The sequence below is a fragment of the Amphimedon queenslandica genome, unplaced genomic scaffold, assembly GCF_000090795.2.
Source record: "Amphimedon queenslandica unplaced genomic scaffold, v1.1 AMPQUscaffold_13491, whole genome shotgun sequence".
Lineage (NCBI taxonomy): Eukaryota > Metazoa > Porifera > Demospongiae > Haplosclerida > Niphatidae > Amphimedon > Amphimedon queenslandica.
The window spans coordinates 396675-420822 of NW_003546273.1; the positions used below are offsets into that span (position 1 = coordinate 396675).

The 24148-nt window shown below is 36.0% G+C and overlaps 7 protein-coding genes across 12 annotated transcripts; 3 read left to right on the plus strand and 4 right to left on the minus strand.

The window, feature by feature from the left end:
• Positions 1-329: 329 nt before the first annotated feature.
• Positions 330-6357, minus strand: LOC100631606 (deleted in malignant brain tumors 1 protein-like). The gene is made up of 23 exons (XM_019993585.1): positions 6297-6357; positions 6080-6247; positions 5152-5316; positions 4942-5103; positions 4724-4891; positions 4475-4663; positions 4312-4423; positions 4196-4257; positions 3992-4153; positions 3756-3932; positions 3536-3706; positions 3325-3492; positions 3110-3268; positions 2662-3054; positions 2449-2610; positions 2237-2404; positions 2014-2181; positions 1801-1959; positions 1378-1755; positions 1164-1328; positions 940-1116; positions 410-498; positions 330-359 (listed from the first exon to the last, which is right to left on the minus strand). The coding sequence occupies exons 1-23, from the start codon at positions 6355-6357 to the stop codon at positions 330-332; spliced, it is 3813 nt and encodes a 1270-aa protein (XP_019849144.1).
• A 480-nt stretch (positions 6358-6837) lies between these two features.
• LOC105316873 (nucleotide exchange factor SIL1-like) lies at positions 6838-9241 on the plus strand. The gene is made up of 8 exons (XM_011412124.2): positions 6838-6979; positions 7128-7243; positions 7411-7487; positions 7540-7597; positions 7717-7874; positions 8148-8294; positions 8354-8565; positions 9126-9241. Exons 1-8 carry the CDS (start codon positions 6869-6871, stop codon positions 9162-9164), a joined length of 918 nt encoding a protein of 305 aa, XP_011410426.1. The 5' UTR covers positions 6838-6868; the 3' UTR covers positions 9165-9241.
• Positions 9242-9466: 225 nt separating this feature from the next.
• Positions 9467-13092, minus strand: LOC100631733 (mothers against decapentaplegic homolog 3-like). Of its 2 annotated transcripts, none has more exons than XM_019993639.1 (6): positions 12687-13092; positions 12025-12182; positions 11075-11194; positions 10830-10907; positions 10528-10605; positions 9467-10244 (listed from the first exon to the last, which is right to left on the minus strand). In XM_019993639.1, exons 1-6 carry the CDS (start codon positions 13016-13018, stop codon positions 9625-9627), a joined length of 1386 nt encoding a protein of 461 aa, XP_019849198.1. In that variant the 5' UTR covers positions 13019-13092; the 3' UTR covers positions 9467-9624. The 2 variants fall into 2 exon arrangements, with proteins under 2 accessions (XP_019849198.1, XP_019849197.1); XM_019993638.1 differs by having other exon boundaries at positions 12025-12185.
• A 134-nt stretch (positions 13093-13226) lies between these two features.
• Positions 13227-15983, minus strand: LOC100631858 (translin-like). Of its 2 annotated transcripts, none has more exons than XM_003384442.3 (6): positions 15738-15983; positions 15148-15238; positions 14583-14679; positions 13911-14047; positions 13648-13706; positions 13227-13546 (listed from the first exon to the last, which is right to left on the minus strand). In XM_003384442.3, the coding sequence occupies exons 1-6, from the start codon at positions 15945-15947 to the stop codon at positions 13343-13345; spliced, it is 798 nt and encodes a 265-aa protein (XP_003384490.1). In that variant the 5' UTR covers positions 15948-15983; the 3' UTR covers positions 13227-13342. The 2 variants fall into 2 exon arrangements, with proteins under 2 accessions (XP_003384490.1, XP_019849199.1); XM_019993640.1 differs by lacking the exon at positions 15738-15983 and adding an exon at positions 15380-15455.
• On the plus strand, positions 15972-17951 carry LOC100631984 (major facilitator superfamily domain-containing protein 9-like). Its single transcript, XM_003384443.2, has 4 exons — positions 15972-16054; positions 16101-16232; positions 16541-16670; positions 16901-17951. The coding sequence occupies exons 1-4, from the start codon at positions 15995-15997 to the stop codon at positions 17755-17757; spliced, it is 1179 nt and encodes a 392-aa protein (XP_003384491.1). The 5' UTR covers positions 15972-15994; the 3' UTR covers positions 17758-17951.
• A 9-nt stretch (positions 17952-17960) lies between these two features.
• On the minus strand, positions 17961-22822 carry LOC100632110 (lariat debranching enzyme-like). 4 transcript variants are annotated; one of them, XM_019993635.1, is made up of 12 exons: positions 22781-22822; positions 22621-22733; positions 22498-22572; positions 20515-20597; positions 20332-20453; positions 20094-20179; positions 19897-20004; positions 19551-19730; positions 18816-18949; positions 18664-18721; positions 18487-18538; positions 17961-18374 (listed from the first exon to the last, which is right to left on the minus strand). In XM_019993635.1, the coding sequence occupies exons 3-12, from the start codon at positions 22540-22542 to the stop codon at positions 17995-17997; spliced, it is 1248 nt and encodes a 415-aa protein (XP_019849194.1). In that variant the 5' UTR covers positions 22543-22572; positions 22621-22733; positions 22781-22822; the 3' UTR covers positions 17961-17994. The 4 variants fall into 4 exon arrangements, with proteins under 4 accessions (XP_019849194.1, XP_003384492.1, XP_019849195.1 ...); XM_003384444.2 differs by having other exon boundaries at positions 22621-22737; positions 22781-22816; XM_019993636.1 differs by lacking the exon at positions 22781-22822 and having other exon boundaries at positions 22498-22589; positions 22621-22662.
• Positions 20952-22074, plus strand: LOC100638458 (ras-related C3 botulinum toxin substrate 1-like). Its single transcript, XM_003384409.2, has 4 exons — positions 20952-21045; positions 21137-21243; positions 21300-21474; positions 21702-22074. The coding sequence occupies exons 2-4, from the start codon at positions 21137-21139 to the stop codon at positions 21972-21974; spliced, it is 555 nt and encodes a 184-aa protein (XP_003384457.1). The 5' UTR covers positions 20952-21045; the 3' UTR covers positions 21975-22074.
• Positions 22823-24148: the final 1326 nt, after the last annotated feature.

The following is a 24148-nucleotide window of genomic DNA, read 5'->3' on the forward strand; positions in this document are numbered from 1 at the left end:
TCATTTCTATTGCAGTCAACATCAGTAAGTTGTATGGTTCTTCTTGATGATTCATAACGTGAACCATTAATGGCAACACCTCCTGCAGGAATTTTTTTATATTCAGAAATGATAACTTACTTGATGCGTTATAGTTCAGTTGTTTACAGACTACTGATGCTTCTCTGTCAGTCCATCCATTAGCAGACACAAGCCCCCACATATTATAATAACACACTTGGAGTGTGCCTTCATATTTTGTTGGACCACCAACCAAGCGTACATCAGAATTGGAGCAATCTATGAAAAAGTTAATAATGACCAACAGAACAATGATAATGAATAGCTCACTATCTCTGCAGATGATTCCAACTGTATTGCTATGTGAACAAATAAAAGAGCCATATTCTTTCTTATGGCATTCAGTCACAGTTTCTTCAGAACCTCCACAATTAAAATCAGAATAAATGATAGCTTTATTACCATCACCAAAGTATGAATCAGTATACACAATTGGTTCTATAAGAATAATAACATAAAGTATAAAATATGTCAAAAAGTCAAGAAATAAATCATTTAAATGCACATACATGTACTTATGTTTTGCAGAAATTTGAGCTGATTCTATTCAAACTTGGATTTTTTATGAATTTTTAAAGCTGCTCAAAAATTGGGTCAAAGTCCCTGTACTATGTATATGGTCTCGGGCTACATTTTGTCAAAAAACAGCTAAATAAAATTCTCCATTTTAAATTTTTTTGATACATTATACATGTTCTGATGAGGTTTATTTTTGTTTGACCTCAGTGATAACAATATAAATTGTTATGATACTTCTACAGTTCAACAGCAGTAATAACTTCTTTGTTTCTGTTTCATGCAAAACATATCAACATTGTATTTTTAGAGGTTTTTCAACTGACCCCTAGTCTGAATTAATAATATATTATGGCCATTTACCAGATTCTCCAAGTTCAAGGCCCATTTGTCTACACACTACATGTGCATCAGTTACACTGAACCCTCTGCCACATACACTCCCCCAAATATTATTAGTACAGACTTCCAATCTTCCAGACTCTCCTGTGCTGCCATTAACAAGACGCACTGATCCTTCTTCACACCCACCAGTTGATTCTAATAATGACTAAATTATAACTAATTACTTCACAATAGTCACTTACCATAGCAGCATAGACCAATGGGGTACTGACACTTTGATTGACATTTATCAACAAGATCACATTCACTTAATGATGTAGCAGTTGGAGCATCAATACATGACACATTCTGAAATAAACTATTGACACTGGATAATCCAAATCTTCCATCATTAAACACTGCTGTTACTGTGAGAAGAAAAATATAACAATATTATCAGACTCTTCTGCAACTTGCTATCATATTGCTCATATCCTAGCTGTCTGCAGGCTACTACTGCTTCTTGTGGTCCAAGTGAACAAAACAGTGACCATGATCCATGATAGCAGTACTCTATATTCCCCTCAGCAACACCAGACCTACCACCAGTTAGTCTAATGCGTCCACTAGTACATGATACTCCTCCAGTTGGAGGAGGAATGCATTGATCAGGAGTATAGCACTTCACACCAGCTACATTAGTCTGAGGTATCATAGTCTTTCCTTCCTCTAGGGAAAGAGTTGTTCTTGTACAATCACTGATTGTTCTCTCATGGCCAGTGCAGTCTATATCTGATATGTGTACTGTCTTGTTCGCTGGTTTACCAAAGTATGAGTCATTAAATGAAATGGTTTCTAAAATCCACATAACAAGTGTATCCACTGAAAGTTACAAGATACCTTTTATTTCATATCCTAATTGTCTGCACACTACTTCAGCATTTTGAGTACTCCAACTTGAATCAGAGATAAGGCCCCAAATATGGTCATGACAAACCTCAACTGTTCCTTCATAGTTCGATTCACTACCTACCAATCGTATCTCACCATCTTCACAATCTACAAGTGATGCATTGATAATAAGGCTGAAGCACAACAAAGCATCATAAATACCATATCCACACAATACTCCAGCAGTATTGTTCCTGGAACAGTTAAACTGTGGATAGACTATACTGCCACACTCAGTTAAACTAGATTCCCATCCTCCACAAGAAAAATTAGAATGTACAACTGGATACTGACCAGCACCAAAGGTTGAGTTACGAAACACTACTGGCTCTATGAATCAATTAAAAGTTTCATATACCAAACATTAATAGCAGTATACACATACCTTTATCAGGATGTCCTAGCTGTGCACAGGCAACGTGAGCATCAGTTTTACCCCATCCTTCATCACAGACAGCTCCCCAGACTCCATCAGTACATATTTCAATTCTTCCTTCATTTTCAATGATACCATCAACTAGTCTAATATCACCAGTAGTACACATACCAGGATCTGTAATTGCAATAATAAAGTTATTACAAAGACATTGAACATACTGAAGCATTTTATTCCAATATTCTTTGGACACAATGGAATACATTCTGATGTTTGAACTACACAATCTGAAACATAATCTTCAGTTCCATTGCACACAATATTATTAAAGAGACTAAAGTTTTGAACAACACCAAAATCAGTTGTAGGAATGATTGAAGCAGCTATAATTTAAAAAGAGTAATAAACATAAGAATACATGTTATATTATATACCTGTATAGTTAACAAATCCAAGCTGTTTACAGACAACAGAAGCAGCAACAGGGTCCAGTTTACAGAATGGTGACCAGTATCCATTATAACAATACTCTAATCTACCAGTACCTGCCTCCTCACTACCTTCTAATCTGATAGCACCATTAAACTGGCACTGTGATCCTGCAGTGTTGATCCATGATGGTGGTGCAATACATTCAGTTGGTTCATCATGTATACAGTCAACCCCAGCTACATCATCAGTGTTGAGAGCTAGTTTACCATTATCTAGTGAGAGTATGGTTTTTGAGCATTGTAGAATGTTAGGCTCTTGTCCAAAACATGACACATGCTTAAAATGAACAGGGAGCCTTGGTTTACCATAGTATGAGCCACGGATTGACTTAGCAACTATAAGAAATGAATGACATAAAAAATGAAAATGATTGTACACGTAATTTCTTACTTCCATTGTGATAGCCTAATGAATTACAGACAACTCTAGCATCTCCATCACTCCATGCAACATCTGATATTAAGCCCCACATGTTATTATAACAGACAAGAACAGTTCCTTCATTGAAATACTTTCCACCTCTTAATTTCAACTGACCATTACTACAAGCTGCAACATACATGAATTCTAATCAATATTTTCGTAAAACTTTCAGGATTACTTACAGTCCTTGCATGTCACACCAGCAGTGTACTGCTGAGTGCAGTTGAAGTTAGGCTGACTTGATTTAGAACAGCTATAAATTCCAGACTCATAGCCATAACAACGAAAGTAACTAAACAAAACAGGACCGTTTGTTTCACCAAAATAAGCATTAGAACGTGCAATTGAGCCTAAATAGGATTTTGTGCAATAGTCAATTCATTTACTTTATACCTGATCCTCTGTATCCTAATCCTTTACAAAATACAAAAGCATCAGATGTGCCCCAGCCATTATGGCAGATAGCCCCCCATACTCCATTGAGACATATTTCAGCTCTACCTTCTTGCTCTATTGTACCATTGACCAATCGAATCTCACCATCATTTGTACATGAACCAGTATCTGAAATTTCATTATAACAAAGAAGCATTATTACTACATACTATCTTACTGTAGCAACGAAGGCCATATTCAGTGGAACATGCTGCAAGACTAATATCGCATGAGCTTCTTCTAATCACATCAGTGCATTGTGATAGTGATTGGTGAGAGCTACTGCAGGATTTATAATGAAGATAACTCTTACTGTTGCTTCGTCCAAATCGTTCATCATTGAAAACACTACCATCTGTTATGGAAATATAAATTAATATTCAAACCTTAAATTTAATCCACCATTATACTTACAAGTAGAATTGTATCCTAGTTGTTTACATACAAGTGAAGCAGTGATTGATGACATACCACAGGAAGGTACCCAGTCCCCATTATAACAATACTCTACTCTTCCTTCATTGCTAGTAGATCCATTGACTAGTCTTACAGTACCATCAGTGCAAGTACCAGATCCTTATAATTGCTAATTACTAAATTATTGATAGATGCCTGTACCTTGAGAAGGTGAGTAACAAATAAGACCAAATGCACTTGAGCTGGAGCACCGAGATCTAGATCTACATAAGTTGTAATAGAAGTGTAATAATAGCAATCAATACTGAAGATCATACCGATAGTAGTATGAACATTGATATATTGAAGTATGATAAGAATTGCATGACCAATAGTATGAGTCATAGTAACTTGTGTGGTATTGACCATAATACCCATAACTTCTGGTATCTAGAATTTACTGCTGAATAACCACCATTAATATACTAAATGAATACTAACCAAGTGCTCCAGGATACCCCATTGCTTGACATATTAGTCTTGCAGTATAACAATTGAATGCATAGTTACAGACAGTAGTCCATGCTCCACTTTTACAATATAATAGAATCCCTTCATTACTGGGTCCTGTATGATTGAATGATTTCCACAGTCTAAACTGCCCATTAGTGCATGGGCTAGTGATTCTTCCTATGAAGTATACCACAAATTCAATAATTGAGAGATGAGTTATATGTCCAATAAGCTCACCATAGCATTCCACACCAGCTACTTCAGAACTAGAACAACGATAGGAGCCGAGAGTGTAACTGCACGAAGATAGACTACTGTAACTGCTGGAACAACCAACATTCCTGATCCTAATTGGTACAGATCCTCGTCCATAATTTGCACAACAAGAGTAACTATATAGTGAAGCTAGAAACACATAAAATAAATTAAAATTATAACAATACAAGATAACCTACTATCAAACCCCAATTGCCTACAAACCACTCTAGCATCTGAACTATCCCAACCATCATCACAAATAGTCCCCCATTGATTGTAAATACAAAACTCAACACGACCAAAAGATCTGTATGATGCAGTGATCAAACGAATATCACCATTTGTACAAGTACCTCCACCTATATTTAATAAACATGTCTAATGACTGCTTAATTCAATCATCTTACTTTGACAAACAACTCCAGCTAATGTACCATGATAACAAGAACTGGTAAGAACTGTATTGTAGCCACAGTTGGTTATTTTAGTTTCAGATCCAGTACAACTAACATAGTCCATCAATACAGTCCCATTACCCCAACCGTAGTATGAAGAGGTAAATCTTGTAGCCCCTATTCAAAGAAACAACAATGATATGAAAGTTGAAGATCAATTCAGCCTATTTGTCATTTGGTTGTGCCTCAGATGTAGGAGTAAATTTTACTAGCAATAACAAAACATGATGATTTACTGCAATAGTAATACCAATAGTAATAGGTGCACTTGCTAATGATAACAGCACCACACGTGTAATTGACAAAATGTTTGTCTAGACACATTTATTGTGACTCAAAAGAGTACTGGGGTATATTACGAATTAGAAAATCAAAATACATAGCAACGTTTTGGCATAGTTGGTGTGAGCATAGTAAGTGCATGTACATGTAGCATCACCCAGTGATCGAAATCTAAGTCTCATTCTTTCTTAAAATGATCACTCCACCAGATAAAATTAAAATTCTATACAGTATTTGGTGCATTATAACCAATACTATAATGTCCACTAATAACATTTTTTTGGTCAGTATACACACTCCATATGCATATTAATATTCTTATAAAACTTTGAAAGCATAGATGTTATTTACTAGTACAACCCATCATTAGAGTGGCCTAGGCACTAGTTGCAAGACAGTTAAACATTTAAAATTCAAAAAAGAATACTACAAGGCAATGTCTCATAATAACATGCCACTCTCTCATAACAGTACAGTAGTTTATAAGCAACAAATGAGTGCTTGGGTGAACACAAATGGACTTTAAGTTCCTTTTGACAAATACATGCTTATACTTATCATAGCAAATAGATATTTCATCAAAAATATGCACACATACCTGTGGTGCTGAATCCTAATTGTCTACAGACAACCTTTGCAGCACTGCTATTAAAGAAATTGTGACAGACCCAGCCCCAAACACCATTGAGACAAACTTGCAAGTTCCCCTCCCAGGGTCCAAGACCCCATACCAAACGAACAGACCCAGTACTGCAAGATTCAACAACTGCAGGAACATGATAATGGACTGAGTGCTCTAAAAATAATGCACTGACTTGCAACTGATGATAACAATGTCACTGATAGTGCAGCAACAATTAGGAGAGTCTTGTTCATTCTCAGCTCCAAACTAAAGGTTAACTGATTTATCATATGAAGCCAGATCAGTTCGTTTTTATATTTTTACTTTTGTGCGTCCTGATAATAATACTAACACTAATACTATTATGCTAATAATAAAATAATAATAACTATAATAATTATTATTACAATTATCATTGTTATCGAAGAAAACATAAAAATAATTATCGAAACAGAAATTAATACAAAAAATAGGAAAAATCCTGAGCCAACAAGAAATAAAACTAAACAGCAAAAACCGTACAGAAATAAATAGACATGCAACAGAACTTACAAAAGACAGAGTTGGCCATCAATCACATGCACAGGAGCAGATTTAATAATAATATTATTATCATCATTATTTTAACACTAAATAGGTCTAATATTGAAGGACTGCAGTTAGATCTACCTAAAAATGACAATATACTTTTTTTATCAAAATTGTTTTAATGCTTAGACTTAGCCTAATGAAGCTTAAACCCCTCCCCTGAGTCCCCTCCTAAAGATGGACGGTATTACTAGTAGATTGAAAGGGATCTTAAACTGGTCTATAAGGCAGCAAGAGAGAGGTAATGGAGGAGCCACGCAGACACAAGAAGAACATAATGACCCACAAGTAATTGGTAGACTAGTGTTTATGTGATATTTATGTGTCATTGTATAGGTAGTAGACTTTATACAATAGATTGTAGATTGTGTAGTCTACAATTGTACATTGTAGATTATTATTATTATTACTATTATTTATTTATTTATTATACTAGAGACTGGAGTGGTTGAAAGAAGTGTTGCATTCAGTATCAACTAAACCAAGTGAGACTGACCTCCTCAAGGGAGCTCTATCAATACTTGAAATACACTCGGACAAACCATCATTTAGGTATAATAGACTATGTATATATCATGATACTAATTTTATTTATCATTATTACATGCATTATTAAGATAATAGGCCAAATTTCAATATTTTTTGTACAAAAATAGCAAAAATATTATTGTTATTATTATTATTATTATTGTTGTTGTTGTTGTTGTTGTTAATTGCAGTCAGGAAGAGTTGGATGCTCTCAAACAATCTTTTGAAGATGTCGAATATTTTGTTGAAGATTTGGACCATGCCTCAGGTAGCAATAACAGCAATAAAAATAGTTATTATTAAAATAATATTTTAAACAGATTTGATACCATTGAAAGGAATAGCAACTATCAGTAAATACTTATTGCGCAATGAGAGGTAATAATGTAATAATAAAAAAATAATAATGTAATATTAATTATTCATAAAATAATTTTAAGAATATCTTTTTAATAATTTAATATAATAATAAATAATAATATTTTTCCTTATTTTAGTGATTTGGTTGGTTCTGCTTGCAGTATTATAACTAATGCTTCACAGAATCATGAACCTTGTCAGAAAGAGTTCACACAATCGTCTCTCAATCACTTGATTCAGTTGCTCTCAGGAACCAACGAGGGATTGCAAAGGAAGGCTATATCAGCTATATCAAGTAGGTGGAGCCAACTGCAAATACTGTATAGCATTAAAATTTTCCTGAGAAAATTTTGAAGATCCTTGAATATAGTCACGAATTGAATTTCAGCAGTTTTGACAGTTGATTATTTTTAATTTAATTTTTTCAAATTATGAAATAAGTATAGCAAGCATCTTTAAAGCTAAAGCAACTCATACATTAATGTAAATTTAATTTTAAATAATAATAATAATAATAATCTATTTTAATAATAATAATTTATTAATAATAATAATAACCTATTTTTAGGTTTGGTGAGAGGCTACAGCCCAGCAAGAGAGCTATTTTTAGAAAACGATGGACCAAATTTACTACTCTCATCTTTATATGGGGCCAGTGACAGACTAAGCGTTAAAATATTCTTTTTCCTTCAGCACCTGTACATTGAACCACACTGTGAGTGCAGTAATTAAAAGTAAAGAAAATTATTATTTTATTTTTTGATTTATTTTTAGCTAATCTCGAGCTGCTAATAGACGACCTTATTGACGCTATTAATAAAAATATAAAAACTTTTAAAGACAACGTTGATCTTCTTGAACAATCTTTACTGACGCTACACCAAATGCTACAGACATACCCTGAGAGGACCAGATTGGTAGGAAGGGAAAGGGGTGTGGTCATAGATAGCCACACCCTCCAATTATTAAGTGAATCAGTGAGTGAGGTAAGTGTGAACAAGAGAAAGAAATTCAAGAATTGCTATTTTACAATTATTACAACAACTAACAGTTCATGAGAATGTTAATATGTGCCCAGAATCAGCTAGGATATCAGTAATGCATTAGAAAATGTAATAAAATTTGGGGTGATTTTGGAGCCATTTTTTGAAAAAACATTGGGTATTTTTCAGGATTTTGGCATTTTTTAAAAATGGCCGTAACTCGAAAAATTTAAGTTGGAATCAGCTCAAACTTTCTACACAGTATAAGGGCATCAATATGTATTAGAAAATATAATAAAAATTTGGGGTGATTTTGGAGCCATTTTTTGGAAAAAACCATGGGCTATAGCCTTGGGTATTTTTCAGGATTTTGACGTTTTCTTAAAATGGACTTAACTCAAAAAATTTAAGTCGGAATCAGCTCAAACTTGCTACACAGCATAAGTACATCAATATGTATCAGAAAATGTAATAAAAATTTGGGGTGATTTCGGAGCTGTTTTTTGGAAAAAACCATGAGCTGTGAAAAAGCAATAAATGATTGCAGTTTTTTTATAATTTAGGAGACTCAGGAAAAACTAAAAGAACTCTCGTTTAACTGAAAATGATATTATTTTTTTGTTATTATTATTATTAATGTTTGTTATTATTATTACAACAATCAGAGTGAGGGAATTAATATATTTAAATGGCAATAAACAATAAAACAAATTACAAAAATATTGACAACAATTAGATAGAAAAGAAAAGAGGATCATTATGTACATACTAATGAAGAGGGATTGTAATACATTGGAATGAAAGGTGTAGGTGGAGAGATGCTGGTTGTGATGATAATAATTTGTTACTAATAATCTCCCTATTGTGTATGTGTAAGTCAGTCCATCCATAAGTATTAGCATGATTAATATCAGAGACAAAATGACCATTATCATACTATAACACTCACAATAATCATAACAAAGTTAATAAGAATAACAATAATAATAATAAAGATTAAAATGGACTAAGAGGAAACTCAACAAGAGATAGATAGATAGAGGGGAGATGAATGCTACACAGTTACGTATCTGAGTGGATGATCCCATTCGGCCCACCCATATGGGTCTGTACTTTATCTAGCCACTGCATAGGCCCGTGTATGTTGACTTCAATCCAACACGGAGTCGAAGTGATCTGAGACCTCCTGTAATCAGCACCCCAGCCTTTAATGAAGCTCATCCTAATAGTGCACTGTTTCTGCAGCTGGGTCACAGCCTCATAGCCTAAGTGTACAGCGTCCGCTAGTCTCTTAGCGAAATCTTGAGAATTGAATAAATCAAGGAGACAGCCTTGAGGGACTTTAACTACAGTTGCACTCTCCCAGCGATTGCGGAGGTTAGCGTTTGGGGCTTGAACAAAAACGGCATTTTTACCGAGACACTCTAAATGGACTTCACCTCCAATGTACATGAGTTTGATCCCCTGCCCAATGTGTTTCCGGGCCTGTATGGTAATATTGTCTCTGTTCACATTACACATCTTCCCGAGGCAGAACCTGTCCGTGGTACCAGGGTCTGTTCCACCGTCTACTATGATCGAAGGGCGAATGGCTTGGAATGTCTCGCCAACTTTAGTACCTAGTTCATGATAGCTGATACTACACCAGTAGGCTGGTTCTGTGTATGTAATGGGATGGTAATCTGGAGGGGGGAGAGAGGGGGAGGGAGAGGAATGAGAGAGGGAGGGAAAGGGAGAGAAGGAGAGGTTAAGTAGGCATGCAATGGAGGGGTACATGTACATGTAGGAGACATGATAATTCAAATGAGAAGCCAAAAGGTGAATATCTTCATGCAAGACCTTGTACATACCAGCATAGGTGGGAGGGATTACAGGTAATTATTTAATAATGATAAAGGTATACGAAATATGCAGGATCATAATGAAAGAATTCTTTGTCTCCTCCCACTACTCTACTAGCCTCACCTGACTGAGCCGGTGATCCAATTGGATTAACTGAAGTGTTAGAAGCAGCTGATAATGGAGACATGATAGGAGAGCCAACTATAGAGAAAGAAGGAAGAGAAGAGAGTAAAGGAACAGAATACAAACAAGACTGGATAGGAAGCTACTCTACACAAATTAGAAACACAGGCAAGGAAAACATACAAACATGTAGATATGCAGTAATATATTCAATTACACATTTACATATACTAATATATACGTGTACATTGCTTGATTAGTGATACTACACTTGTAAATAATTAGTAGTTTTATACACTTACCACCAGAGTAGACACTCTGAGGATCAGCTGGACTATCAACTGGGGGAACTTCACTGTAAGCAGGTGGAGGGGTCTCCTCTGGAAGAGAGAGAGGGAGAGAGGGAAAATGAGAAGGAAAAAGGGAAGAGCATTAGATAAAGATTAAAAGAGAGGAAGGGAGAGAGAGAGAGTAGGAGGAAAGTGAAAGAAAGAAAGGAGAGAGGCCATAAATGTTAAAAGAGAGAGGGAGGGTTCTAAATAAGCACCTGCTGGTAGAGGATCAGATGAAAGAGGACAGTCAATGTTCTGAGGGAGGCCAGTTGACTGTGGTTCATGGTAGAGGGGTTGCTGAGTCGGCCTGTTAGGGACCAGGACTGGCATAATGGCTAGGAAGAGGGAAGAGTCAAAGAGAGAGAGGGAGGGTCTATTAGCACATATATAATAGATATATATATATACAATATCTATAGATATTTAGCTCTAATATCTATGTAGCCACCCAGCAGACAGTGTGGGTTTTCACAGTTTACACAAGAACAATACTGCAATACTTTACCATAGCATAAGTCTGTCTGGAGGGGGTATGGGTACATAACTCCTTCGAGATAAGTGGTCTCGAAGAGAAGTGGTCTCCGAGAGAAGTGGTCTTGAGATAAGTGGTCCGGTCTTGAGAGAAGTGGTCCAGTCTTGAGAGAAGTGGTCCCGTGGTCTTGAGATAAGTGGTCTCGAAGAGAAGTGGTCTCGGGCTACACCCTCGACCACTTATCTCGAGGAGTTATGTACCCATGGCCATAACCATCTCTAGACAGGGATGTATCCTACACATGTTTAAGTGGCTGTTGTCATTTCTTTTCCACCTCAATCAGTTGTGGTGAAAAGGAGGGACCCCCTTTCTCACACTCAAATATACATGTACATGTACATATGAGGACATGGTAGATTCCCATATACAATAGTTGAAATGCTTTCAAGCCAATTTAATACTAATACTCAAAGAAAACCACAAATAACAGATCAGTTACACACTTCAACCATCACCTTGAGAATAACTTGAATTACATTCACACTCCTTTAATTTTTGTCTCATTCTCTTCGATCCTCTTCTCCCCCTCTCTCTCCCTTCCTCATTCCCTCTCTCTCTCTCTCCCTCTCTCTCCTCTCTCCCCTCCCTCCATTCCTTCTCTCTCTCTCTCTCTCTCTCTCTCTCTCTACTTACGAGGTGCTACTATCCGAATATAGTGATAAGGATTAATACAAACTTCTTCTGATTTACGATTGTAGTAGCTGTACTGACACACATCAGCTGGCTTCAGTTCATGATGACTCTGCAGGTCTGGCCACCGCCATATTCTACAGTAAACAACATGAGGGAGTCTACTGAGAGAGAGAGAGGGGGGGAGGGGGAGAGAGAGAGGGGGAGAGGAGAGGGAAGAGAGAGGGAGAGAGAGAGGGGGGACAGAGAGAAGGGGAGAGAAAGAGAGAAGAGAGAGGGAGAGAGAGGGGAGAGAGAAAGAGGGGAGGGGAGGGGGGAGAGAGAGTGAGTAAGAGAGAGAGAGGAGAAAGAAAGGAAAGGTTTACAGTTGAACATGTAATCATTATTTGGCTGATAAGAGTACACACAAAGGTGCATGTACCAGAGCAACTGTTTACATAAACATTTCTTTGATCAAGTTAATGTAGGAGAGGCAAGAGAGAAGAGAAGTACTATCAATAATGATAACAATGGTGAAACAGCACTTTCACTTAATTTCCATTTGAACTATAATGTAATCACGATGAGGGCATCAATTACAACTAATTATCACCTTTAAATATAGCTCTGAATGTAAACAATCAGTGATACATACATCTGTATACCATTACAAGTCATAAACATACCTTTGAGCTGACGCTCCATCTTTCCCATCCAGTTGTCTGGGCAGTGTCACACAACGAGTAGGTATGTCTCCTCCGCTTGACAGAGCTCGCTCTAACTCATGGAGGTTCTCTTTCTTTTTAAGTTTCTTGACTAGACTTTTGATTTCTTTTTCGGCCTTCTTGTGATCTTCTTCTCCCTCTCCTTCCTTCCTGTACTTAAGCAACTGCGTTACGTTGTGAGTCGAGAATGAGGGTAGCTTGAAGCTGTTGCTCCCCCGAGTTGTTGACTGGGGGATCAATGGCGGGGTAGCCATGAGGATAGAAGGGGGACCGTTTCCAGCTATGGTGGCCATCACAAAAAAAAGAGAGAGAAATTGAGAGAGGATGAGATAACTCTGAAAACAGTGGTGTCTGTCTATTATTATAATTTTTTATTTTTCGTGAAAATTAATCCAGTCATACCACTACGTCATAATCGAGTTTTAATTATGACGTCAGCTAATGAGCGTGGGAGTTATGTTGCATGCATTCTGTTGCTGATTAATATGATAATAATAATTAAAATAACCACTTATTTACTATAAAATTTACCATATATTTACTATAAAAAATATAGTTTATACATCTACAATTACTACTCTAGATCAAATATGCATTATTAAAAATTAGTTCATATTTCACACCAGTCCTCTTATTTTCATGTCATAGACAACTTCTTCGACTTTCTTTGTGTCGTACTTGAGGGAATCGAATCTCCTCCTCAGAGTGTCATTCTTTAGATTGAGGAGTCTGAAGCCACTGCTGAGCTCATTGACAAATGATAGTATTTGAACAGGAACGTTATAATCACCTAAGATAACACTATTGACTGATAATCTGGACTAGAAACAGAGAGAGGGAGAGAGAGAGAGAAAAAATAATGAAGTGCAAAAGAGAAAGGGTGATAAAAGAAGAGAGGGAGTGAGAAGGTGTTTGTCATTACCAGTTCTTTTGTTAGCATGAGCAGTCCAATCAGATAGTCTTCAAGGTCAAGTTGAAATCCTTGAAAAAAACAACAAGAAATAAGTAGAATAACTGTATAGTATCTACAAGTCCATTATAAGTACATACAATAGTCACAAGTTTATTGTTGAACTTGTTAGTACTTACAAACTTGCTACAAGTAAAAATTTCTCAACAATACCTTGTAAATTATTCATTGCAGTAAGAGTGTATGAGTCATTGCAGTCGCAAGTTCTGTCTTACCTCCTAGTGTAGCTGAGACTGATTCTCTCGTTACCAGAGCTTCACTGGTTTTACCAGATACCGAGGACTCCAGGAAAGCTTTAAGAGAAATCATGAATGACACCCTCTGTAGGACACACTTCCAGTGGTCATGATACCTGAAAAATATGAATCATTTCTTAATTGATAGTCAAGCTTCGGAGTGCATCTGCATCAAGAGGTCAGATTACACAACCAATTCATGCTTTAATGTCAATGGGAAATTAGGTTGTCATTCTGTTACCATCAAACCATCCATGGATATTATAACATGGATGATATTTCCCCTATTATTACATATAGTGGAGCAAACACAGGCAGCAGTACCAGTGAGTAAACACTATTATTCATAACAATTAGCATAAGCTAATGTCTAAAACATGGGAGTGTTCCCTGTTAAATTAATAAACTTAACGAGACATGAATTGATACGTCATAGGATCCACCACAGTGACACCAATAACACAGAAACATATGCTCAGCAATAAAATACTCAATACCTCAATCAAATGGTTTACTCAAGTGGCTAAATGTTAATTTAGCAGGAATCTACAATAAAGTGAATTTGTGCCCTACAATTACATCAATATAATTCTAATAATTCTATAATAGTAGAAATTAGCAGTCAGTAAGATAAAAGTGGTTCTTCCTTACTTGTAATAATGGTTGGGTGGGATTATTCCAGAGAGGGAGGACAACTGTTGTTCCACATCCTTCAGAAGTGGTTCAGAAGATTTGCATAACTCAGCCACTGTATGTGCATGCATACATAAGAAGTGTTTGTTTATTAGCTAATAATAATATATAGACATTATGCTTTGTACATTGTATTATGTATACATAAAAATGATGGGAAATAGATGGATCAGAGAGCATGATTGCAAACAGAGAAATATTAAACATCAAAGAAGCTCCAGTTGTGTGAGGTGGTGTGCCACTGTATGTTGATAAGAAAGTGTGTAACTGTGTATGAGAGAAAGTGTGTGTGAGTGCGTGTGTGTGTGTGTGTATATGGGTGTGTGTGTATGTGAGTGGGGGGTCACTTTAAAATGCAATTATTGTGAGTAACAGTGCAACAATTGTGCCTTTAAAAGATTGACGGCAAAATTAGATTAGGGAACGAAACATTACCGGTAATGGATAATAGTAATAATCATAATTAATTTAAAGGTACAATGACTTAATGCACACATAAATGGTCAGTTTTACAGTTACATACATTTTGAATGAGGAGTTTGGTGGATAAGAGAAAAATGTGTCACCAGTCTACAGCTAGTGTTCTCCAATTGTTGTACCACACTCCTAATAGCCTGAGGAAAGAAAAGAAAGGATCCTTTATACACTATTAGCCACAAAAAATAATCACTGTTACATTAAACTGTAAACATGTTATTTATTTAAGAAAAGCAGGCTAATGCAATTTCATGCATCAAGTGATGTGGTTGGCTTACATCCAATAATGATGAAAATAAACACATTAAGGAAGTGTTCCTCCTGCAGCTCAAATGTGTAACCAAAATACTGAAATACTACGCCATGACAATTTCCTTTTTAAAAGATATAAATTCACAAAAGCCTTTGTTTTTAATAATTATAAGCTGGGAGAGCTACATGCATTAAGATATAAAGAAGAGGAGAACACTCGTCTGTGTGAAAATTAAAGATAATGGCAATTTAATATCGTTGACATAGAATTTGCTAAAAGAAATACTCTCAAAAATTATTGACACTGTATAAAAATTAGCTTCAGCTACTTAGCTACAGAGAGTTCCATGCAATGAAAGCATTACCGTATCTCTCCTCTCCTACCTCTTTCTTTTGATGTTCTTGTAAAAACGAGTCACGAACTCCTGAAAATATACTAATGGCGTTCTCCAGGCCTCCCTCCGTCCCTCCCAGCAGGCTCATTCCTTCTAGTACCTTCTCTCCATCACCTCCTTCCCTCTCTTTACCTTCTGTAGCGATAATCGAGCCAGTTTCTTCACTAGTTGCCACGCCACGTGATTCCTCGTGCGCCATATTTTATAGGCGTGGTCTTTTCTTAAGAAGACACCTTCTAATCAAAGATGGCGACTCGTCTGAGCACAAATGCTTTCGTCCGAACCTTGTACTTCATTGTATTTCTGGTGTGTACACAATTTTACATTATTGCACTTATTCCCCCATTACTAGGACATGCTGGGAGTTAGTATGATCATTGGAATCATGATACAAGCGTTTAAGAGCCGAGGAATATCTCCTTCTGTAACTGGCCTAGTTGGATCTCTCTATGGAGCTATTCAGATATTCTCTGGTCCTGTCATAGTACGTTAAAGGATTCATTGTATGATGCATAATGTCAATGGAGGATATTAATTTTAAAAAATTATAATAGTAGTAATTAAAGTTTTGTGGTGAGGAATGCAAAAATGCCTGGAAAACTTAGAAGTACCAGCTCTATGAAAGCCACTGCAGTTTTGATTCAATATGACCATTGATTGCTGCAGAAAGAATTGTAGCATGCATCAGAACATCATAATTGAGAACCTGCCTTAAGTCACTTGCATTTTTAAAATGTTGCAGAAAAAAACTAAAATTTTATGGTACTAATGCATTTTCACTCTTTCACTCAGGGTAGATTGGGTGACGTGTATGGACGTAAGAAGTTCATGTTCTTATCTTATTTGATGCCAGGACTGAGCTACTTAATACTTGGCACTACATCATCAGTACACCTACTGATTGTGAGCAGAATTCTTAATGGTAAGAGAAGATATAATATGTACATGTACATATGTATTCTGATTGATCATAGAAATTGGTAAACAAAATTCTGTCTTTATATGATTGTTAAGAAAGTTTGAGCTGTTCTGATCAAAATTAGATGCGTTTAAACGGCTAAGTAGAATTCTCCATTTTTGTTGCACATGTTTTATGCTACACTTATTTATGAAGTTTGAGCTCATTATGATTAATTATTATTATTATTATAGGTGTCTTTAAACATGGTCAGTTATGTTCCAGAGCGTACATCACAGAGCAAGTACCCAGTGACAAACAATCGGCCATATTGGGATATTTCAATTCCTTTAGCAGCCTGGGTTTCATCATCGGACCCCTTGTTGGAGGGTACCTAGCAGAAATGGACCCCCAACTAGGCCTACCATTCATAGCATCAGCAGGTGTCTTTTTCACAGCCTCTACGGTGATACTACTAATGATACCGGAGTCAAAAAATATAGCAAAAACCGCTACTTTTAACTGGAGGGAAGTCTTTTCCTCACTCAATATATTCGATGGGTTTAAGTGGTCGGAACAATATGACATACTCCTATTTCGATTTGTGTCTTCTCTCTCGGTTATAACCTATCGAAGGAACTTTACCATCTTCCTAGAAGAGGTACATGGCATGACAGGGAAACACAGCACCAAAGGTTTGATAATGTCCTTCAATGCTATTGTGGGAATGATTGCGTCAAGTTTCGCCGGGCGGGTCTCGAAATATTATCGTAGCCAATCAAAATTACTCGTTCACATGACGATCCTCATGTGTCTCGCTATGATTGGTTCCGTCTGGTTGCCATGGCTACCGGTCACCATTGTCTGTTTGATCCCGTTGAGCGTGGCGACAGCTAACCTTCGGATTGCGTCGGTCAAAGTAATGTTGACGAGGGGAGACCAGGGTCAGAAGGGGGCGTTAATTGGAATAGGAGCATCTGTGACATCACTCGCTCGTGCATTGGGTCCGAGTGTTGTGGGCGTGGCTCAAGAATACAGTAGTGTGTATTCCGGATACATAAGCAGTGGACTGGGTGTGGTTAGCTTATTATTAGCATTTAATGTTTATTAATCATTATTTTTATTATCCATATGTTGTATTAGTACTTTCATATTATTATTATCATTATTATTATTATTAGTATTATTAGTATTATTATTAGTATTATTAGTATCATTATTATTATTATTATTATGTATTGTTAATATTATTACTATTTTTCTGTTTATTTTTAAAACTCCTCACAAAAAACGGAGATCATAAAACACTTTGATAAAAACCAAGAGCGAGTGGAATCCAGCACTTACTCTATTCCTGCATTACCTCCGCCTCCTCCTTTTCTTTATTGTCATCTTGAAAATTGTTTCCGCCATCACTAGTCGCTACGTCATCTTTATTATTATCAACAGTGACATTAGCAGTTGGTGTTGCAGAAGACAGTTCTGGTTCCTCTAATTTCAATCTTTTATCATCATCGTCGTCGTCGTCGTCATCATCATCAATATCGTCAATAAATATTTCATCAGGATTGTAAGGAACAGGATTATGGATTGGAGGAGGGAGAGAAAGAGGAGTGATTGCTAAGCCACTTCCTTTTCTTTCATCTTCTCTTCCTGGAGAAGGTTTCAGTTTCCACGGATTGTCTATACCCAGTCTTTGACAAAAGAGTCTAGACTGAGGGTTTTCACCTTCAACCAAAACATGAAAACAACAATAACAATAATAATGCTTGTATCATAATAATAATAATAATTATTATTATTGTTATTATTATTATTATTATTATTATTATTATTGTACCTGCAATTCTAGTAGCTTCCTTGGAAAAGTCCCCAATGGTTAATAATGGAATCTGAAATAATTAAAACAAGAAATAGCAATAGCTTTGATAGTACATTAAATCACATGTCTTTGTGGTTACAATTTGATCGTAATGATAATAATTAATAATAAAGTGATTGATGTATTGTGACTCACAGTTAAATCATTATCAAAGGATTTCTCAATCTCAGGAAGAGAAGGAAGAGGGACCTCACTACAAAAAACTTGCATAATATTTAGCCTTCCCTCCCTTTTGATTCTTCTCTCTCTCCTCAGTCTCTCTCTCTTTCTCTCTCCCCCTCACTCACTGTTCTGGATCAGGCTCATTCCACATTCTTGATGTATAGTGCATTAGTGATTCAGTTCCTTTTAATATTGACAACCACTCCAGGTCATACTTCAATACTGGAGGCTCTGAACTTAATGAAGGGACATCAATAACCTAGTGTTAATCAATTATTGAATGTACAGTATCATGTGGGTATACAATACATTCATTATTAATGCTAACAGTACAGGGACTTAGGCCCAATTTTTAAAAATTTGTAAAAAAATCCAATTTTGATCGGAATCGGCTCAAACTTTCTACGCAGCATAAGAACATGTACAATGTATATGTATCAGGAAATGTAACAAAAATGGAAAATTCTCTCCTTTTCATTTTTGGTGAAATTTGGCCCGTGACCCTGTACTATAGTACAGGGACTTTGGCCCAATTTTTGAGTAACTTTAAAAATTTGTAAAAAATCTGATTTCGACCGGAATCAACTCAAACTTTCTACACAGCATAAGAACATGTATATGTATCAGGAAATGTAATAAAAATTTAAAATTCTCTTTTTTCATTTTTGGTGAAATTTGGCCCGTGACCCTGTACTATAGTACAGGGAATATAACAATGGACTAAACACTACATTACATGGTCTTGGTAGGAAGAAAGGGAGGAGAATAAAGGGACTAATGCACACACTACACTTTCAGTTTCATAAACTAATTTTCTATTTCCCTCCCTCTCTCCCTCCCTCCCTCCCTCCCTCTCTCACCTGTATGTATCCTCTGTGTGGTAGACACTTGTCTAGTGCTAAGAATTTGGTGATGAGCCCGTTACCATGGTGATAGACGGCCGAGAACTTGCAGTGAAGATGAGCGGAGAACCAGTAACAAGGTTTTAGTATATTCAGTAACTCCATAGCAGGAGGACACCCCAACTGGTCTCTATCTGCCTGCATGAACACATGCATGCACGCATATCATTAAAATAATTATAGTCAATTTTAATACTAAATTTTTAATTTGTTTTAATACAGTACAGGTAATTAAAAGATAACATTATCATTAATTTAATCATTTGGTCGTAATCGATTTTAATAATTAATTTGTTGAGCTTACCTCTTCTTTAAAAAAAGGTTTCATTTGAAAGAGTTTCTCCTCGTTTCCATGACGATGTATCCCACAAGGCCAGTCATGTGACATCATAATGTCAATTTGATTTTTTAACTAAAAAAATTCACAATTCATCTCCTTCCTTTCTTCTCCTATTAATACCTCCCTCTCTCTCTCCTCCTCCTCTTCCCTCTCTCCCTCACATTTTTCATTCTGTACAGGTCAGATGCTCTAACATGATAAACTGAACGAAGAGTATCCCTTGAAAATGGAGGCACTTCAAAATGACCTAAAAACAGATAACAACATCCCTCAATGTCATATTAAGCATCCTTGGAATGAGCCAAAATTAAATGGCAGATGCTCAGTCATTGCAGCTGCCAATATTATTAATTCTTTAATTCTCTACTAATATCCCAGCTGTGTGGTATGAGTGAATACCTTTGTTGTAGTTATGGTAATTATAAATACCAGACAGTCCAGCAATTCTTACTCCACCATAAAGTACTACACCACAGTAACCAATGTAATAGATATTAGGGGCCACCCAACCACCATACCCACTAATAGAGGAACAGAGAGAGAGAGAGAGGTCATATGGGGAATGGGATTATGTTAACATACAGTTCCCTCAGGTAGTTACTGGCCTCGTGGTTTCCTCCTATGAATATCGTTAGAATAGGAGCTTTCTCTTTACCAGAATAATACTAAAAACGTAATAAAATAATGATAATATTTCAACCTTAATCCTACACAAAACTTAAAAGTTATAACTTAAAAACAATAACTGTAAAAAACAATACTTTAATCATTACAGATAATATTACCGGATTACATTTACATGTACATTGCATAAAATACTAAAATTGTACATTACACTACAACCTAGTGAGTAAGACCCTGTCATTATGAATATGATAAAAAGATATAAATAGACCTACTGACAGCAGTAGTTGTGACAGAGTATAGAGTCTGTTTATACAGACTAGGAAGAGAATGTGCTTTACTGTCAATGAACACAATATGACTGTATGCATGTATCTGTATGTGTGTGTGTGTGTGTGTACTATTAATAGATATAGCAAAATATTCATAGTAGAGATAGTAAAGCAAAGGAGAGGAGAAGGAGGAGGATAGATACTAAAGAAGGCCACTGTAAGTTTAAAAAAACTTATTATTATTCATTCTCCTCTCTCTTTCTTTCCCCTCCTTCTCTCTCTCTTTATCCTCTTCCCTCTTCTTAAAGATGGATAGTATCAAGTGTGTTGTGGTTGGTGATGGAGCAGTAGGAAAGACCTCAATGCTAATCAGCTTCACCAGTAACTCATTTCCTGGAGAATATGTACCCACAGTGTAAGTACAGACACACATTAAAACACATGTACATGTATAACTCGTTATTAAAACAGGTTTGACAATTACACAGCTAATCTGATGATCAATGAGAAGGTGATTAACCTCTCCCTGTGGGACACAGCTGGTCAGGATTCTTACGACAGAGTGAGGCCACTCTCTTATCCTGACACAGATATATTCCTCATCTGCTTCTCATTAGCTTATAAACCATCTTTTGTTAACGTACAGGTAACTACATGTATGTACCATAATGACTGACAATGTAAATGTTAAATAAAATAAAGTGTATCTCAGTAACGTAATACCTGAGTCCCTTGATATCTGCCCTCAGCTTCACCTCAAGCAGATATCTCAATACTTATATAAACTATGATTTAGATACTATACTGTCTCTACTCTCCCTACCCCTCTCTCTATCTCCCCTCCTCTTTCACTCTCTCTCTCTTATAATATAGCAAAAATGGCTGCCAGAGATAAGGCACCACTCCCCCTATACTCCAGTGCTGCTGGTTGGCACAAAACTTGATCTACGAGAGAGCAAGGAGCACACAGGTAGCATTGTAATGTATTCTGAGGGTTTGGATCTACAGAAGAGATGTCACGCAGCCAAATACATGGAGTGTTCAGCACTTAACAGTGTCAATCTCAAGGAAGTGTTTGAAGAGGCTTGTAGGATTGTTCTTTCGCCTCCTCCGGTTAAAAAGAAAAGTACATGTCAGATATTGTAATTTTTGACCCAATGATGTACAAGTACTTAAACTTGAAATGCACAGATTATAACATACTGTTATTATTATTATTATTATTATTATTATTATTATTATTATTATTATTATTAATTATTATTATTATTATTATTATTATTATTATTATTATTATTATTATTATTATTATTATTATTATTATTATTATGGTTATTATTATGGTTATTACAGTTATTCATATTAATGATGTTGCTATGATGCACAATATTTACATATTACACACAAGAACTTAATTTTGAAAACAATGTATGCACAATCATTTTTAATTGCTATTTTTTATATCATAAAATTATTACTAGGAATTATTATTATTATTAAATAAAAATTTTAGCCAAGTAAGCAAAACGATGCCATTGAGAAAAAATGAAAAACATTTTAACAAAAATATCCAAAGCCAAGAGAATACAAAAGGTAAAATTTAAGCAGCCCCACCCCTCAGTATTAATTAGTTATTATGTACCAATGGTATCATCATTTATCTATTTACTTTGTGGAAGGATCCGATTTCCTTATACTTGTCAGGGACTGCCATACAGTTAAGATCATCTTGATCTCTAATTGCCTGCAGTGGGTCTTATACTGAAATGAACACAAAATGGAGTTCACTGACTTGGAAATCACCACAACAGAGTAATAGATCTATTTTAATTCCTTCTCTCTCTTGGAGTTTGAGTAGTTTATCATAAATAAGGTCTAACTTCCCATGACAGCAACCCTCTATGGCTATCTAGGGAAGAAAAGAAATAATGAAATATGAACTTGGTCAGTACCTTCATTTTGAGTAGGAGCACGTGGTTAAAGATTACGTACTCAGGCGGAGAGTATCCGGAGAAATGTGTTTGTGGGCGTTACCTCATAACAAAATGGCAGCATAGATAATAGAGTAAATGAAAGGGATTGGAAACGGAAGCGTGAGCGTAGCCCAACCTCCATTCATTTGTATTGCTGCTAGGCTGACAGAGGCTCGTTGAAATTTTTTGTCACAATTTACCCTTGATTTTCTTTCTTTTAGGAGCAATATCTCGCAAACAAGTGTTCCTATGCAAGTGAAATTAATGCATCAAGAAGCCTAATGTTTCCTCTTTATAATTCTGTTTTCTATTGTACAGATAATTTTACCATGTTAATGTTATGGCACTTTTAAAACCATAAAATGTATTTTTTGTCATTATAATCCCTTTTTTGAAAACAAGCTAGAGTAAAATGCAATATCTTTATAATCATATGAAAGAGTTTTCATTTGCATATCGAATGATACTAGTTAGGGTTAGAATCCATGAAGCATGAGTTTGTTATAACAGAAAAAGGGCGAAAAGTGAAAACATTTTGTTGTACCTATAACTCGTTGCAAAATAGCGTTGTAGAAGTAAAAACCTTGCTGCAGGTAGTCCAACACTTTCTATATCGAACAGTAGGTATATCATAAGTAAGCGTCCTCTTAGATCTCCATAAATATCTTTCGAAGTCCTTGCAGTACAGCCTCACTAATGGAGGAGATGGGAAATCAACCAGGTTTTGGGCCTGTAACCAATAGCAACATCAACCAGCCTACGCCCCCGTTTCCAATCCCTTTCATTTACTCTAATATCTATGGTTACAATAATTTATTAATTTGCCCCGCCCAAAACGAGCCCCTCCCTTGTCAATTCTTTGCAAAATTTGCATCCTGCTTATAGCTTGTTCTTTGATCAATGGCAACTAAAACCAGTTCTTGTTCCTCTTCTCTGGGTCTCTTCTCTTCTCCTTTGACTATTATTATACATGTACATGTATGATATAAAATAATGTACATGTAATAATAAATTATTAATACATACGGTAGGTCGGGATATATTCGCGACTGCTTATTTTTGCGATAATAAAAACTAATAAAAAGGTTTAATTAAATACCATGGAAACCAATCGATTGTTGCTATGACAATAAGACCACGTGTTTATACAATTACAGTGTTCAGCAGCCTATTTATCTATTTTTTAGCAGCTTTAGTGGGAGCCATCCAGTTCTCCATCCGCTATCTTCTTGTATGGACCACTACCTTCGAGGCTCTTTGCTGGAAATCCTTGCCACTCCACTTGTTGCATGCTGGTGATAATTAACCACGCCCAAGTCAATAGAGTCCCAAGAATGGGCCAAGATA

Bases quoted from the DNA above. Each gene is read 5' to 3' on its own strand.
- LOC100631606 (XM_019993585.1), bottom strand. From the start codon at position 6,357: ATGAACAAGACTCTCCTAATTGTTGCTGCACTATCAGTGACATTGTTA. The intron at 3,707-3,755 runs GTAAGATAGTAT...ATGAAATTTCAG, and splicing joins ATATGGCCTTCGTTGCTACA to ATACTGGTTCATGTACAAAT. The intron at 1,329-1,377 runs GCAAGTTGCAGA...TTCTTCTCACAG, and splicing joins AGGATATGAGCAATATGATA to TAACAGCAGTGTTTAATGAT.
- LOC100631858 (XM_003384442.3), bottom strand. From the start codon at position 15,947: ATGGCGCACGAGGAATCACGTGGCGTGGCAACTAGTGAAGAAACTGGC. The intron at 15,239-15,737 runs GTAGGAGAGGAG...TTCTTTCCTCAG, and splicing joins AAGAACATCAAAAGAAAGAG to GCTATTAGGAGTGTGGTACA. The intron at 14,048-14,582 runs GTAAGGAAGAAC...CATATTTTTCAG, and splicing joins CCACCCAACCATTATTACAA to GTATCATGACCACTGGAAGT.
- LOC105316873 (XM_011412124.2), top strand. From the start codon at position 6,869: ATGGACGGTATTACTAGTAGATTGAAAGGGATCTTAAACTGGTCTATA. The intron at 6,980-7,127 runs GTAATTGGTAGA...TTATTATACTAG, and splicing joins AAGAACATAATGACCCACAA to AGACTGGAGTGGTTGAAAGA. The intron at 7,488-7,539 runs GTAGCAATAACA...TATTTTAAACAG, and splicing joins AGATTTGGACCATGCCTCAG to ATTTGATACCATTGAAAGGA.
- LOC100631733 (XM_019993638.1), bottom strand. From the start codon at position 13,018: ATGGCCACCATAGCTGGAAACGGTCCCCCTTCTATCCTCATGGCTACC. The intron at 10,908-11,074 runs GTGCTTATTTAG...TCTCTCTTCCAG, and splicing joins ATCTGATCCTCTACCAGCAG to AGGAGACCCCTCCACCTGCT. The intron at 10,606-10,829 runs GTAAGTGTATAA...CTTTCTCTATAG, and splicing joins TCAGAGTGTCTACTCTGGTG to TTGGCTCTCCTATCATGTCT.
- LOC100638458 (XM_003384409.2), top strand. From the start codon at position 21,137: ATGGATAGTATCAAGTGTGTTGTGGTTGGTGATGGAGCAGTAGGAAAG. The intron at 21,244-21,299 runs GTAAGTACAGAC...TTATTAAAACAG, and splicing joins GGAGAATATGTACCCACAGT to GTTTGACAATTACACAGCTA. The intron at 21,475-21,701 runs GTAACTACATGT...CTTATAATATAG, and splicing joins CATCTTTTGTTAACGTACAG to CAAAAATGGCTGCCAGAGAT.
- LOC100631984 (XM_003384443.2), top strand. From the start codon at position 15,995: ATGGCGACTCGTCTGAGCACAAATGCTTTCGTCCGAACCTTGTACTTC. The intron at 16,233-16,540 runs GTACGTTAAAGG...TCTTTCACTCAG, and splicing joins TATTCTCTGGTCCTGTCATA to GGTAGATTGGGTGACGTGTA. The intron at 16,671-16,900 runs GTAAGAGAAGAT...TTATTATTATAG, and splicing joins TGTGAGCAGAATTCTTAATG to GTGTCTTTAAACATGGTCAG.
- LOC100632110 (XM_003384444.2), bottom strand. The intron at 19,731-19,896 runs GTAAGCTCAACA...GTGTTCATGCAG, and splicing joins AACCTTTTTTTAAAGAAGAG to GCAGATAGAGACCAGTTGGG. The intron at 18,539-18,663 runs GTGAGTCACAAT...TAATTATTTCAG, and splicing joins CCTTTGATAATGATTTAACT to ATTCCATTATTAACCATTGG.